The sequence below is a fragment of the Callospermophilus lateralis genome, chromosome 13 (genome assembly GCF_048772815.1).
Source record: "Callospermophilus lateralis isolate mCalLat2 chromosome 13, mCalLat2.hap1, whole genome shotgun sequence".
NCBI classification, from domain to species: Eukaryota; Metazoa; Chordata; class Mammalia; order Rodentia; family Sciuridae; genus Callospermophilus; species Callospermophilus lateralis.
Genome location: NC_135317.1, coordinates 103,901,204 through 103,917,419, shown reverse-complemented (window position 1 = coordinate 103,917,419; position 16,216 = coordinate 103,901,204). Strand labels below are relative to the sequence as shown.

At 41.8% G+C, this 16,216-nt stretch overlaps 1 protein-coding gene across 5 annotated transcripts in view; it reads left to right on the top strand.

Moving 5' to 3' along the window:
- Window positions 1–16,216, top strand: part of Dnm3 (dynamin 3) — a 429,318-nt gene that overhangs the window by 392,162 nt on the left and 20,940 nt on the right. For all 5 annotated transcript variants that reach the window (XM_076872838.2, XM_076872840.2, XM_076872839.2 and 2 more), the window contains one exon: window positions 10,566–10,730. In XM_076872838.2, the coding sequence (XP_076728953.1) occupies window positions 10,566–10,730 (165 nt within the window). The remainder of the gene's footprint in view (window positions 1–10,565; window positions 10,731–16,216) is intronic.

Genomic DNA, 16,216 nt, shown 5'->3' with positions numbered 1-16,216 from the left:
AGGACCTTCCCCAAGACCCTTAGGATGAACTTTGGCGATACCCAGGCCTGTGGCGGCAGCAGCCACAGTTTTGGAGTCAAGGGACGAGTTGACACCTTCCCTAAGCACAGGTGACGCTGAGGTCTGTGGCACCAGTAACCACATACTCAAAGTTTGGGATGCAAACGGGGAACTTCCCTGAGTCCCATAAGGTGATTGCAGATGGTGCTGGAGTTTGGGGGGCTTGTAATCGGCAGGACCCAGGCTGGACCTTACCCAGGTCCCCAGGGACAAATCCAAGTGATGCCTAAGCTTTTGGCACCAGGATCTGTGGTCCAAGTCTGTGGGCTGTGGGGTGGACCTTCCCTAGGCCCCTTGGGTCAGGAATAGGTGGCACTGGGGCTGATGGCTTTGATATCTGCAGTTCTGGAAGAGCAGGACGTGGGTGGGATGTTCCCCTGGTCCCCGGGGACAAGCTCGGGTGATGCCAGAGCTTTGTGCACCAGAAATTTGAATACCAAGGCTGTGAGCCAGGGAAGGAGACTTTCCCCTTTCCTGTGGGGCAAATGCAGGTGGTGCTGGGCCTGAGGCTCTGGTAGCTGTGTCCTGGACCTGCAGGACATGGACAGAACCTTTCACAGGACCCACAAGACAGGTGCAGGGGAAGGCAGGACCTTTGGCATCAGCAGCTGGAGTCCCAAGGCTGTGGTCTGGGAGGAGACCTTTCCCAGCTAGCAGGGATTGGAGCACTGAGAGCTGCATTTCTAGAGCTGCGGGAGGCAGCTGGGACCTTCCCAAGTGTCGCACAGACAATCCTGGGATTTGGGCAACCAAAGGCACAGGGATCTGGGGCTGCTAATAGCCTTTTCCCTAGAGCTGCAGGATGAGGCCGGGACCTTCCCCAGCTCCCCGAGGGTGGGAGGGAATGGATCCTCTGGAGGTTATTTACTTTTTAACCCAAGTTTATATTTATGTATTTCATAAACTCAGATGTCACTTGTATGATTTACATCAGTCATCCCAAATAATAAAAATGGTGAATGTCTCCTGAGCACCCAGTACATGCAGGCACGGTGGCGAGAGCCTTTGCCACAATTCCTCATGTGATCAGAAGGCACTCCTTTGTGTGGGCACAAGAATTGGGGCTTAGAAAAGCTGTGTCACCTCCCAACGAGAACTTCAGACGTTCGCCAAGCTAGCCAGGACAGAGCCAAGAAGTGAATATGGGTGTCGTGATTCCATCGCTGTCCTCTCAGCTTCTCCATCTCCCCCAGGCGGGAGTGGGTTGGGCACTTGAGGTGTTCCACCTAAGCCAGGCGGGTTTCAAACTTGTATTTTAGGGAAGCTGAGGACGGGTATTTGATTGAGAGGTGTTCTATTTTATGCATATTCCCATTGCAAGGGAGGAATACTGCTAGGAATTATGTTGAGTTAGATCATGTTGTCAGATCTCCTTGATTCATTTGGCTACCAGTGGGGCATGAAAATTTGTGGTGAGAATTTCCAAGAAAAATTCTCTTCTCAAGTCTTTCATGTAACTAAAAAATTCTCTAGTTCAGAAGTCATTTTATCTACTTTAAGTTGAAACCATTTATATGCTGTCTGCAAACACACAATAATCAGAGGGAAAACTGTAGTATCACTAGTAAGAAACATATCTAGAACCTTTAAAGCCATAGTTAGGAAAAAGAACAATGCGGGGGGGATGTGAATATATGCAGTAATGTGTTTTCTTTTTTAAAAAATTTTTTTTCGAAAATTTTTTAGTTTTGATGGACATAGTACCTTAATTTTTTTTAAAGAGAGAGAGAATTTTTTAATATTTATTTTTTTAGTTTTCAGTGGACACAACATGTTTATTTTATTTTTATGTGGTGTTGAGGATCAAACCCAGGGCCCCACACATGTCAGGCAAGGGCACTACCGCTTGAGCCACATCCCCAGCCCAATATCTTTATTTATTTATTTTTAAATGGTGCTGAGGATCAAATCCAGTGCTTCCTAAGTGTGAGGCAAGTGCTCTCTGACCCACAATCCCAGCCCAGGTGTTTTCTTAATATTTGCATCTTTAAAGTTACCTTGTAAGTTTGTGAAAAAAATCTTGACACTGGTCATAAAAAAAAAAGATCATTTAAAATTATAAACTCATCTTTAGTAGTTATAATATGATTTTAGTAATTGCAACCTGATTTCTGCAGTTAAACTATTTTAAAAACAAACTAGAGAAAGAAAGCTTTTAAGAACCCATGTCAGCTTTCTCTCCTAACCCTCAAGCCTTCTTTACAAGTCTTAATACAATCTTCGGAACAGTCTCATGTACTACAAATTTTAAAACAATACAGAATTTTTTTCAAACAGTAATTGCTTGTTTTTATAAAGTGAACCATAAAATAGTTTTAATTTGTATTACATATGCAGCTGTGAGTTGCTGATCTGTAAGCAATCTCACCTCTCTAAACTTTTGCCACTTTTTAGAAACAGCAGAAAAATCTGATAGCCAAAGCAAACATCAGCATTAAAGTGATATAAAGACAGTTTTGTTTTCTAGACTTCATATCTCCATCCTGTTGAGCTTGCACACACGTGCGCATGCACACACATAACTTCAGAAGAGGGGTAGGAGATGTGTCTCAGTCTGTTTCCTACTGCTGTAACAGACTACTTGAGGTTGGGTGATTTAAAAAAAAAATGTGTTTTTTTTTTTTAATTGGTTTTTCTTAGTTATACATGACAGTAGAATCCATTTTGATAAATTTATACAAGCATTAAATATATTTTATTCTAATTAGGATCCCATTCTTATGGGTGGACACATGGTGGGATTCACTTAGGTATTTTTGTATGTGTACATAGGAAAATAATGTTATAATTACTGTACTCTTTCCTCTTCCTATACCCCCTCCCTTCCTTTCATTCTCCTTTGTCTAATCTACTGAACTTCTCTTCTTCCCCTCCCCTCCCTTTATTGTGGTTTAGCTTCCCCATATTAGTGAAAACATTCAACCTTTATTTTGGAGGAATTGCCTTTTTCACTAAACATGATATTCTCCAGATCCATCCATTTACAGGCAAATATCAAAAAGTCATTCTGCTTTATGGCTGAGTAATATTCCATTTTATTTATTTATATAAATATATATAAATAAATATATATAAAATATATAAATAAATATGTATATAATATATAAATATGTATAAATAAAATGGAATGAATAAAGAGACTGAATAAAGAAATATATAGAGAGAGAGACTTTTTCATTCATTCATCTGTTGATGGGCATCTAGGTTGGTTCCATAGCTCAGTTATTGTGAATTGAGCTGCTATGAACATTGATGTGGCTTTGTTACTATAGTATGCTGATTTTAAATTTCCAAGATATACAAAGAACTCAAAAAGCTTAACACAAAAAAACAATTATACCAATCAATAAATGGGCAAAGGAACTAAACAGATCCTTCTCAAAAGAAGAAATGTGAATGATCAACAAATATATGAAAAATGTTCAACATCTCTAGCAATTAGAGAAATACAGATTAAAACCCACACTGAGATTTCATCTTACTTCAGTCAGAATGGCAATTATCAAGAATAAGAGAATAACAAATGTTGGTGAGAATGTGAAGAAAAGGGAATACTCATATATTGTTGGTGGGACTGCAAGTTGGTGCAACCTCTCTGTAAAGCAGTATGGAGAATCCTCAAAAAACTAGGAATGGAACCACCATTTGACCTAGTTATCCCGTATCCCCCAGCATATGTCCAAAGGATTTTAAATCGGAGGCTAGGTAATTTATAATGAACACAAATTATGGGGCTAATGGTTCTGGAGGCTGGAAAGTCCAGGGCATGGTGCTAGCATCTGGTGAGGGCCACTGCTGCATCATCCCATGGCAGAAGGAAGAAGGGCAAGGGCAAGAACGCAAGAAGAGAACAACCTGGCTTTCCTAAAGATCCACCTTCACATAACACACTCATTCCTGTGATTAAGCACTCACTCTATTCACCAGGAACAGGCCCTCCTGCACTGTCCATCTCCCCTTGGGCCCACCTCCCAGGACTGTGGCACTGGGGATGAAGTTTCCAACATATGAACTTCAGGGAACATATTCAAACTATAGCAGAAATAACAAGAAGGAAGTGGACTCTGGACACAACTGTTGTTTCTCTTAGGATTACAGTCTTTGTCCAGTCATTCTCAAGTATCCATTTCAGCATCTTCAGTATATTTTCTTGTGGTTGTAATATTTGATTCCTTGCATGGTGATGGTGATGTTAAAGGATTTGTAGCAGCAAAGGAATCACTCTGAGTCCAAAAGCGCTTCATCGTGATCAACATCATGAAGAGCGGCTCCACTCTCAGGGCTGTATGTGGCCGTTCTAGTAGCGTTTGGAAACACCTGCTTCTCTTGCAGTGTTTGCAGATGCTCTTGAGTGTGGCATGAGCATCAGCCTCACCCTAAGAATGGAGGAGTGGTTGTTTTTAAAGAAACCATGTAAATTATTTTGTTTCAAGTATGTATTGTATAGATGAAAAGCTGTTACTTTATGGAAAGCAAACTCATTATATAAAGATTGAGTTTGTCCCCAAATAAATATTTACAGTTTTTTCAAATGTAAGATTACTTAAAAAGCAGTATTTTATATTGTGCTGAAAATATTTGAAAAATAAAATTTTCTTATTCATATAAAGCCAAATATAGAGACCTTTAAGATAGATTAAAAGAGTAGGGCAGGATAGGCTACACAGGTTTTTCAGATATTTCTAAAAAAAAAAAAAAAAAAAAAAAAAAAAAAAATCCTCCTATCCACATTTTTTTCTTTCTAAGATAAAAGCAATTGTTTCAATGTATCTTAAATGCAAATGCAATTATATGAACTCTAGTTTATATGAGACAAGCCCCCCATCCCTTCTGTCCCCCACATTTCAGTTATTCACTGTTATCCTCATCCAAGTTACTTATTAGGAATTTAGATACATGCTGATACCACACAGAAATAGATAACACTGTAAGAATGTTTTGGATTGAAAGAGAGTTAAAAAGGAAAAAATACAGAGCTACATCAGATTTGAGAAAGGTTTTTCTTTTAATTCAAGTCAGCATTTTTAAAACTCTAAAGCTTAATGCCTGCTGAGTTTTATATTAATCTTACATAGTTTCATAATGCTAACTATGCTATTTAGAGGAAAAAAAAAAAAGAATGAATAAAAGGGCAAAAACAGGTGAAGGGGGAGGAACAACAAAGAACAGAAATGAAAATAGCACAGGCAGACCAGGTTCAGTCCTGCCTAAGATTCAGGGTCAGCCCCTGGGTGGCCGGATCAGATCAGGCTCAGGGCTTTTCCTGTATTGCAGCTGCTTCTTGCAGATGCATGTGCCCTTGGCCATCCAAACTTTTGACTGCAATCACAGCTCAATTCTGTGGACATGCTCAGTCACAGTCATGAAGACCTTTTTATCAATTAAATTGTGGTGCTGAATGCAGTAATTATTATGCCCAGGCCAAAATAAAAGGCAACAACAACCAAAAGCAGCTCTAAATGGAGCGCTCAGTTCTTGAAATGCATCTGATCCTTACAGCAAGACCCCAGCTTTCCAGGGCTCAGTCTCGGCTCCCCTCCGAAACACAGCCCAACCCTCGGGAAATGGCCTGGGCTGCTTTTCTCCGTCTTCCATTCCGCAGTATTTATTAAGCCCCACCATATGTGGGCTAGTACTAGAGGAAACTCACGAAGTGTTCCCTTTGTCCCAGTCTTTCTTCTGAACTCCACCCTACTTCCAGGGTCCTGTTCAAATGTCCCCATCCCTGGAGTGCCCGCGGTGCCCAGAGCTCCCTTAGCGCGTCTAAAACTCACCGACTCATCTGTCCCTGTGTCCTCCCTGCTGCAGACGCTCAGAGCAAGGCCCACATTTCTGGACTTCCTTTGTGGCGTTCACCGTCGTCGGTGTCAGACCCTCCATAAATATTTGTCGAATTGATCAGGGAAATACCGGGCACAGGGTGCCAGACTGCAGCCTGGACCACCCGCAGAGGCGTCCTGGACAGGTCCTCACGCAGTTCTTACAGGTTTGGCTGCGTACCTCTCCGGCCTCAGCAAATTAGAAACGAATGATTGGGAGCAGGGAAAGGTTTTCAGGGAAAACATCCTCCATAATAAGGAGCTGGGAAACCTGAGTGTGTTTCCATGGCCACAGTGTTTTCACAATGGTGAGTGGATCCACTGAGAAAAAGCCAAACGCTATATTGCTACACTCTGTTTTAGAATTTTGTATAATGGTAATAGGTGGCTACAGAAGAGTTAGTTATCTGGAAAAATCTCTTGAGCGGACCTGTAGGTTGTTGCCCAATGCCCACCATGGGTGGGAGCAGATGCAGCAAATGCCCATTGGTCTGTACCATTTATGCGCCCATTACCACCAGGATCGCTCACTTTCCATTATCCCACCTTTAAAGAGTTGAAGTCACCAGTCTTATTTAAAGTGGTTCCCATGGTCCTCAAATAAGCTCATGACATAATTAAATAAGAGATTTTTTTTTTCTTGCTCAGGAAAGGGAAAAGGCAAAACCAAAAATGTGGAAAAAACAGGCATTTCAGTCAAGCCCAGAGCTTGAACGTTGCTTCCCCTTTGACACTTTAATTCCTTCACCTGTTAAAGTAGTGCAGTCTTAAATAGTGTGCAAATAATTTCATAAGAAAGCCACAGCAATTCTTATAAACAATTTCACATTTACAGTGTTGCTTTTTATTGCTGAAATTGAATTAGATTTCTCAAAAGCTATTTAGAAAAAAAAAAATTGCAAGGCCTGTCCATTGTATTTTTCAGAAGAAATCTGGTTTCTACAACATTATTCACATTTTGTAAACAGCATCAATGAACCTGCACATAAAAGGTTAAATGTTTGCAGACCATTCTTTTTTGCCTCAAAGATCAGAGACAAATTACTATTTTTATTTTACATTCCCTTGATGAGGATAATGATAAACAGCTGTCACTTCAGTGCTTTGACTGCAAAGAATCCTATTGCAATCCTATAATTTAAACAAAGAAAAAATACATAGTCATACACAGGATACATTCAGAAAAGAGCATGATGGAGAATCTGGTTAGGGCTGGGGTTAGAGAAAAGGGAACATTAGCTCTCTGCAATTACTCAGTTAAAGAAAAATTTCTTCTGTATACATTTTCTCCATTCATCTTAGACATATTAGAAGGGGCAATTATTGTTTTTTTCTTTCTAAAATCAGAAATCAAATTTGCATTCTGAATTTGGTGACTCCCCATCGTGTCCAGTGTATTATCAGAAAAGTTAAGATTCGCATGTGACCATATGTCTGCTAATATTTCCCAAAGCAAAGGACAGTTTCAAATTGTTTTACTGGTTATTTTGGAAATATTTTATTCTTTATGTTGAGAATCAAACCAGTGTTCTTTATTCACTCTGACACGGCTTATCAATTGCTTCTTACTTCAAAAAGCAAAAAATGCCAGTTTCTTGCACATTTTGATTTGCAAAAAAGTAAAGCAAGGTTAAATGTTGAAGATCATGTAAAATGGGGAAATTTCAACTGAAATTGTGAGCGGTGATTCAATTTTCCTGGTGCTTCATGTTCCTAAAGATCTATTTATTATTCTTTATTTATTCTGCTTTTCTCTTTTAGCTCAGGCATTTACTTCTTGAAAATATCAATACTTCAGGGGCTCTTTCTCCAAGAAACTTTTTTTACGTTTATTATTTTATCTTTACCATGTACAGATAGCTCATTATTTCAAGCTTCCTGTTTTTACACCTAAAGAAAAAAAAAGGAATTAGCTTAAAATCATATTCATTTTAAATTTGTTGAACGGTTTCATCCTCAGAGCCCCAATGTGTTCTTCTATAGATTGACAGAAACTATGGTGCCCACCTCCTCAGATACGGGGCAGCTTCTATATGAAGTGTTTAGCATGGTGCACGAACACAGTAGGTACTCAATAAGTGTTCCTGGAGAGAGAGATTGATCCACCACCCCCTACTGCTGAACATAATAGCGAAGTCCAAGAATGTTTCAGGCCAGAAGGATAAATTAAATCCTACAATAGTCATTCTAGAAGTTTAGATTGCTTTATATAGAAAATATTTTCTTCACAAAGCTGTAGGTCATCTATTCTCATGTATAGACAGAGTTTTCTTAGTCATTTTATCATCCTAATTATTTTCAAGCCCATCAACTTGAGGTTTCTCTGGTCTCTGTTCTTCCAACAAAGTAGGCACTCCTGGACACCCTGAGCTGCAGTTGACTTTGGTAAACCTGTTTGTAGCATTAACTCTGCCCCCTTCTCCTCCTCCCCCTGGACACCAGGTTCTATGCTAGGTGCTGGGAAGGGGAGATAAATGAGCTCTTAGCATCTAGGAGGGGGATTAGCATATTATTATTTAATGACTAAACTGGACATTAAATAATAAAGGCCAGTGTGAGGATGAAGTGCAGAAGAGGGGTGGGGGAGGTGAGGGCCACGGGGGGCCTGTCGGGGGAGGTGTTGGTGGAGCACGTGACAGGTCTTCACAGTGGGCAGAGTTGAGGGAAGGCAGGGCCCCAGGTAACGGGGGTTGTTTTCAGAAAACATGGAGGTATAAAATAGATGTCGTTTGGCCTTTTGAAATAAGATTTTAGTTATACGTGTTTTATCATCTTAAAAGTTCCAATGTGTGTTGAGAGTCAAGCGGCTCTCAGTTAGTACATGAAAACTCAGAAAGGAAAGACACTTTACGGTTATGGAGCACCTCTGAGGCCCCCTGCCAGGTCATTTTGTACCCGTTGTATCATTCAGCTGCCATAAGCTTTCCAGGTAAGTTTGTCCCCACTTTAAAGATATGGAAGCTGGGTCAGTCACAATAGGAGACTTAATGGGACCACCCACCCAGTGTGACAGAGCCTGGATCTGAACCTGAAACTTCACTTTCAAGTACAATGTCCTTAAATGATGTTGTAATTTACTGTTGACTCTTAAGAATCTTGGTGCAGTGCAGAGACCATTTGCAGACTTAGAGTGACGTTTTTGTCTTAGAAGAAATTTGGGAACCCAGTGTTTTTTTTTCACTACTGTGGTTGACATTTCCACTAAAATTTTATCATTTTGCGGCCTTAGTTTCTGCTTACCTATCTCAGATCCTGCTGAGCCTGAATCACAAAGTATCAGTGACAAAAGACCTGATTTAACTCTTTCCCTCAGTGACCCAAGCCCATTTTTAAAGAAATGGAATAGGTAAACCACTGTCCTGTTGAATCTTCCAGTCCTCCGCCTGTTGTTGCCACAGGCCAGTGCCTCAGAAATGCCTTATGCTGTCCCCAAAGCCTGCGGTCAGACTCTTAGGCCTGGAAAATGGCAATTGTTTTTTTAGAGTTAGCATATATTAAATGTTTTTAAAGCATTAGATATTTCTGAGTGAGAGGAGCCTTGTAAATGATAATAAATTTCTGTGTTGTTTTTGATCTTGTGGACTGTATGTCTTTCACACATGCATATTGATTCAAAAGAAAGGCTTGTTGTTTATAGTTCCAGTTAAGCCATTTAGCACAGGGCTTTGCTAGAACTGATCAGATGATTGAAAACCTGGCAGATCAAAGTGTGTACATTTCCAGAAAAAAAAAAAGTATTTCATGTCCACATTGGAAGCAATAAATTATTTTCCCCTTTTACATTCATAATTAAATCTTTCCAAATACTAGAAAGTAGCCAGACCACTCACAATATCTGTCATGTTTGGGGGCTTAGATGGTTCAACCTGACTTGAAATGGAGACCATTTGTTGTAAACTGATTTCAATGCCAAGCCCATAGGTCAGCCCTTAATGACGAAGATGCCATTCCACCCGGGCTCTGGTGGATAAGCCAAAATTAATTAGCTCAAGTCCTATAGTATAGAAAACAGATGCTTCTCTCATGTTGCACAAATAAATTCTTTGTGGATAGATGTGCTCTGTTTTATTCAAAGGATAGCAAGTTGGAAGTGAAAATGGTGAGTTTTCCACCATGGAGCAGCCCTCAGCAGTGATGACAGAAAAAAGTCCAGCAAGTGCGTGGGAGAATGAATCACCTTTTATATCTCTGATTTTGGCTCTAGGCCAGTCCTAGGAGGTATAGTTTTGAATCTGGGTTGATCCAAATGCTGACCCAATCCAGAGCAGATCTAGAAGTGCCAGAATAGCATCAAGGTTATTTCTAATCTCTAGTGTCCCTGGAGACTCCTCTCCGAGGCTGACATCGCATGCTATGTGGGGAGTCCCTTCTTTGGCCTGCTTGCAGATGGCTTAAGATGAGACTGATTGCTAGAGGTCTGTTGTTAGGCGACTATTCATTTTAGTGATTCATCTCAACATTCATTCAAAATTAGAATACTTGCTTTTACTAACTATGGCAGACAAAAAAAAAAAAACTGATCTCTTTTTCAGAATTACTTGATGATGGTGAGATAAAGATGTTACTGTGTAATGGTATGAATTCCAAACATACTAAGCAGAAGAAGTTGATCATTTGATAATGTTTGGTGTTTTTATTCTTCTGAGCCAAGGTGAGGTAATCCATGTTTTGTTTCCTTTGTGTAAGACTGAAAATGATGAGAATGGCCAAGCAGAGAACTTTTCCATGGACCCACAACTGGAGAGGCAAGTGGAGACCATTCGCAACCTTGTTGACTCCTACATGTCCATCATCAACAAATGCATCCGAGATCTGATTCCAAAGACGATAATGCACCTTATGATCAATAACGTGAGTGACTCTAAACCATCTCTTTTTAACCTCTGCTCCATCCTCCCTTGGAAATGAAGCACATTTGAGTTTCTTTGTGACATTTTGTGGATAACTGAAATACCCACTACCCAGGTCAACAATTTCTCCTTTACAAATGGTGACTAATAGATGGAATAGAACTTAGGAGAGAAAATTTAAAACTTCTAACTACAGTACCAAGAAGCTCCTCACTGGTTCTCTTCTAGAAGTTTCCCTCCCTCGCTGGTTCTCTGCTAGAAGGTTGTGTATTTGCTCATAAAAATACTGTTTTCATGGTCATCGTATAAATTAATTGCAAAGCCACTAATGAAACCAAATGCCCTGGCTTCTAGACCTAGAGACTGAAGGCATAGGAAGTCCTTTCCCCTGCGTATACTCCATGTGTGTAGCTCTGTGTCAGTGTGATCATTTCATCTTCTGTAAGCCACAGAGTGCTGTTCTAACCTGGGAAAGGGCTTCTTTCCCCATCCCCTCGGATACCAAGTCGGTCAGCTCTGCTTTTCTAAGGACAATCCCAACCTCTCCTTTTCTGGTTATTCCTAGCAGTCCGGACGTGATACTTAAATTCTGTGGTCTGCTTTGGTTCCTTCAGTAGCCAACTTTCTAAAGTACAAACAATACAAGTTACTAGATAAATTGTCTGTTAGGAAAGGAGGTTAAAAGGAGGTATTTCGTAGCAGACTTTTCTGAACCTTGACAAGTCAGGCATCAGCAATTTTACTCCCAGTTGTCTTCTAAGGACATCGTTTTATTTAAACCAAGAACAGGGGCATTTCTTGTGAGAAATCAAGGTCAGATGGTAAAGTCGAGAGCTCAGGAGGAGCCTGGCTCGCGGCCTGTTTCTGCCACCCTTCTGTGGGACTAAGGCAAGTCACTGCTGCGGGCCTGTCTCCCCGACCTGTAAAACACTGGTCGTGGGAGCTGTCGCCTACTGGGGATCACTCCAGAAGACAGTGTATGTGAAAACAAGTCGGCTGCTGTGGAAGATCTATAAATGCCCCTTGCCCGTATTTCAAGATTCACTTCAAAATGTCTGACAGTCCACTCACTGGCCATGATCCCTACATTCCTTGACTTCAGAAGCCCCAGGCACAACCTTGCCTTCTGCTCTGTTCACGTACATTTTCTGTGTCCAAGCAAGGTCAGCCGGAGGCTTTGAAGTCTAAGCAGCAGGTGAGCGACAAATGGGAAATGTGGAAACTGTGAGGTGCCCTGTCAAGTTTGGTCAGTGGCCCGCTATGGGACCTGAAGCAAATCATTCAGCCCCTCCAAGTTGGAGTCAGTTGCTTTTAAATGTCAGTCAGAACACTGAGGTACGGCACAGACCTAATAAATAATTATAAAAAAACAAAAAGTGACTGTAAGCCATTTAGAAAAACCTAAGTATTAAACAAACAGCCTGTGTATTGTTTAAGTGAATTAGGTTGTTTTGCTGTGGTATATGCAGGCACTTGCTTATTTAAACATTGTCCTGATTAAGGATCATTTATCTTTTCGCTGTTTCGTGGAGAATCATTAGCACGGCCATGGGTTCAAACGCGGCTTCGCCCTGTGGTATTAAATCATCAGCACAGGAAATGGCACTTCCTGTCGAGAGCTGTGCCGAGCAGCTTGACACAAATTAGCTAAAAGGGAAGAGAAATCCTACTGCAGATCGATTCTCCTTTTGCCTCCTCAAGCACAACACACACCCCACATACACACACACAGACAGGCAGGGCCCCTCCTCACTGCGGGCGCTGCTTTAATGGACTGGCCCAAACCTCACCTGCAGAATATTAGCCCTGGAGGGAAGCTGCCGCTAGTTGTCTTGAGAGAGACCTCTGAGAAGTCATGAGAAAGGAGACTTCAATTAAGACCTGATCTTTGAGGTCAAACCTTGAAGCAGAGACTAACCAGAACGCCGAGAAGTCTAAAACATCACGTAATGCCAAATTTGTAGGAAATCATGGTGGTCTCTGTTTGAAGAGATTTTTTTTTTTTTTTATAGCTACCAGAAATTAGTTTTACGTATCTAGAGTGACTGTTATTTTTTTTACCTGCTTTTAAAACTATATTTGTAATTTCATCTATTTAATATCCTTTATGTATTTTAAATTACATCTGTAATTCTGTATTTACCTCTATCCACATCTATATTAGTCTTCCTGTAAATGCTCTCGTATTCTCGCGGCATCTTATTGTACAGAAGCCTTTTTGTTCATTCCAGATGTGCCCTATTGAGTCCAAGGAAACAAACACAGCAAAACCCAGCACATCTGTGCAGCACAGTGCTGGGCGCTTGCCTTGAGATCCTCACAGGAGAGGATCAGAAACAGAATCGCAACCAGAAAACTCAGTTTCACTGCTAATTCTGAATTTTACCCTCTGAACCCAGCGCTTCTATAAATGGCTTTGGGTGGGAAAATTAGATATTCCTCCAGAACCAGCAAGGGCCTGAAACGGGTCTCCTGTTCCTTCCTGGTCTCTCTAAAGCAGAGCTCTGGCCTTTCCTCTTGGAAATGGGAATGGCTGCCCAGCCTTCTGGGAAAGAATGTGTTTCAGCCAGTTTTCATAAAGTTCAGAATTTGGTGGGCAGTTTCCTTTGAAAGTTTACATTAAGCGTTCTGCCACTCACGTCTCCATATGGGATTGTTTAAGAAGTTTAAAGCCCAGCAATAAATGCCTGGCTTCAGACATACTGTAAGCCTTTGTCTACTGAAATGCAGCAGCTGTTTCACTACTTAAGCATACCAGGTAACAGCGGCACAAAGAAATAGCAAGTTTATGACGGGCAGTCATGCCAGATAGGCTACAGCCACAGCAGCAGAGCGGCTCAGGACCTTAAAGCTCACGCACACAGAGACTCACCCCACCCCAAGCAAGCCCACCCTGATGGCCTCACCTCTAATCCTCTATCAGAATCAAGGAACTGGACCCAACTTTATTCTAAAATGTGCATGGCCAAAGGGCACAACCACCCTCTGGATACCTGTTACTTTGCCCAGCTTTTGCAAGAAGAAATTGAGTCCCTGAGAGGTCAACAACCTGGAATGCAGAATTGAATTGAAATCCAGGTCTTCTCTCTCACATTCCAGCGCCTGTGCCATTTCACGGTAGAACAGGGTCAGGAGAACTCAGCCCTCACGGTATGGGGCGTCCTCCCCACCACCCCCACAGGACATATACACAGGGCTGTCTTCCCAGAAGCTAAGTTGCCCTGGAAGATTTAATTAGAATTTGTTTGAATATGAGAAACAATGCTCCAAGATTGGAAACATTGTTTCTCACATTCGAATAAACCCAGAAAATACAAAGTAGAATGTAAAAGCTTTTATGGATTCTAAAACCCAGATACAAAACCTGGAGGCATTTCACACTTGGAATGCACGCGGCAGCCTGTGCCCCAGGACCCCTGGAGGTCCACGTCCCCGCTCCAGGGCCATGGGCACTTTGGTGGAAAATTGGTAACATGTGTCCTAGTTTAAAAACGTACTGCAACTTTAATGTGTATGAAGTGTTATTTTTAATGTTCATTATTTGAGTGGAAAACACATCTTAAATACCAGAACTTTATTCTGGTATTTATACCACTGATCTGTTTCTATAGGCCAAGCGTCCACCACCAGATCAGGACCAGGCCTGAGCCCCTCTGCCCCCGACCCCCACCCTCAGGGTAACACTGTCTGGATTCTTACCCCGTAGGCTCGCTTTACCTGCTTCTGAACTTCAGAGTCATGAGCTCATGCCTCTTCTGTTGCTCCACAGAAGGTTGGTGAGTCAACAGAGGCTACTCTTTAAAGAAGAAAAACTTCCTTGGTAGTTACCCGAACTGAATCCCTGGTGGGGGAAAAGGGGGATTAAATATGTGTAGAGGGTAGTGAGAACTTAAACGAGTTTCAAAATTCTAGCCCACCCCCTCCCCACTCCCAGAACTGAACAAAATTCAGCTTCTCAGTGAAATGTTTATATGTGTGTTACGTGAGTGAGAGAGGTCACCAGGCTCAGAACTGCCACCCTCCCATCCAGAAACAGAGATTCGTAGGAAACAGTTCCCTGGCAGCTGATCTGTATGCAACCCCTCGAAACATCTCCTCTGTGAATGTGTTAAAATGGTCTCCATCATAACAAAGAAGGTTCAAGATGCAAAATATACAGGTAGCCATCAAAGGGTTAAAGCCAGAAAATGGAAACCACACAGAGCATTTTTAATGGGTTCACATTCCTGTACACTCCGCAGTGGGACCCGGTGCCATGAGGCCTGTTTACCCAGCCCGGAGACGGAGCTGGAGCGGGGGTTTCGCATGTGAGAACTTTGGCAAACCATGCAAAGAGGTATAGGTTATAAGGTGTTATAATTCAAAGCATAAATATTGTTTCAAATCTCACGTCCAAATGAACAATTCATTTGTTAGGTTCTGAGGCCTCTTCTACAGGCTGCCGCCTCGAAGGGTCCATTTGGCCTCTGATTGTCTTACAGAATCCTTGGTTCAGATATTTGTACCACTGACAAACAAACTATGCAGAAAGTCCCTGAAGTGTCTGGAAACTCCCCAAAGTCTCCCCACCCCTGTCTTCATTCCAAACTCCAGTTACAGCATCACAAAGCTAGGCTACCAGGAAGAGAGAAGAGTCTTTCTAAAGTTTTGCCTAAGTGCAAAATAAAATGTTCCCCCGCGCTCTGTATGTCAACTGTAACTTGATGTGGGCGCTACCTCGGCAGTCCTCGGTCACGTTCCTGCCTGAACACACCTAATTCCCATCTAGTCTGCGTAAAGAAAAGAATAATGGCCTTTGTGTATTGAGCACCATTTGCTGGGTGTCCTGCTAGGCGCTTCATATTCATTCTTCACCCAAACCTCACAGTTCTTAAAACAGATGCTACCAGGTGATGAACCTGAGTTTCAAAAACCCATAAGTGTCAGAGCTGGGACGCACATCCAGACCTGTCTCCTTCCAAAGCCTGTGTTCTTCACCCACATGCTGTATTGCCATTTTCTCTCATCCTGATGACGATTCGTTCCGAGCATCGCCAAAGCTTTTGGATAGGAGGCAAATTTCAGTGTGTAACATGTCGATGTGGAAGATTCAAAGCAGATCTTTGCCGAGAATGCTGAAACAGCCCCTTGTTGTTTTATTCCGTGGCTTGACAGTTGACTCTTAATTCAGATCTGCTTTAAATCTGTCCTTGGAAGGATCTTCTTTTCCTTTGTATCTAATAGGTCCTAAGTGATACTCCAGCAAGACGTAAAGCTTCAAAAGAGCTTAACCCAACTGATGGTTCGTGCCAGGAAAATTTTGTACCCTGTTTCCAAGTGCGTCCACACACCCAACAGTGGAAGGCTTGGGCAGGGCTGGGCCTCCTTGGGTACGTGTGTTCAGAAGTGAATAAGGTCTTCAAGGAGGGGAGTGACATATCCCTGCCTTTCCTCCAACGTGCCTCTCTCTTCGGTTGCATTTGATGTTCTGTCCTCCCAAAGCCCTCG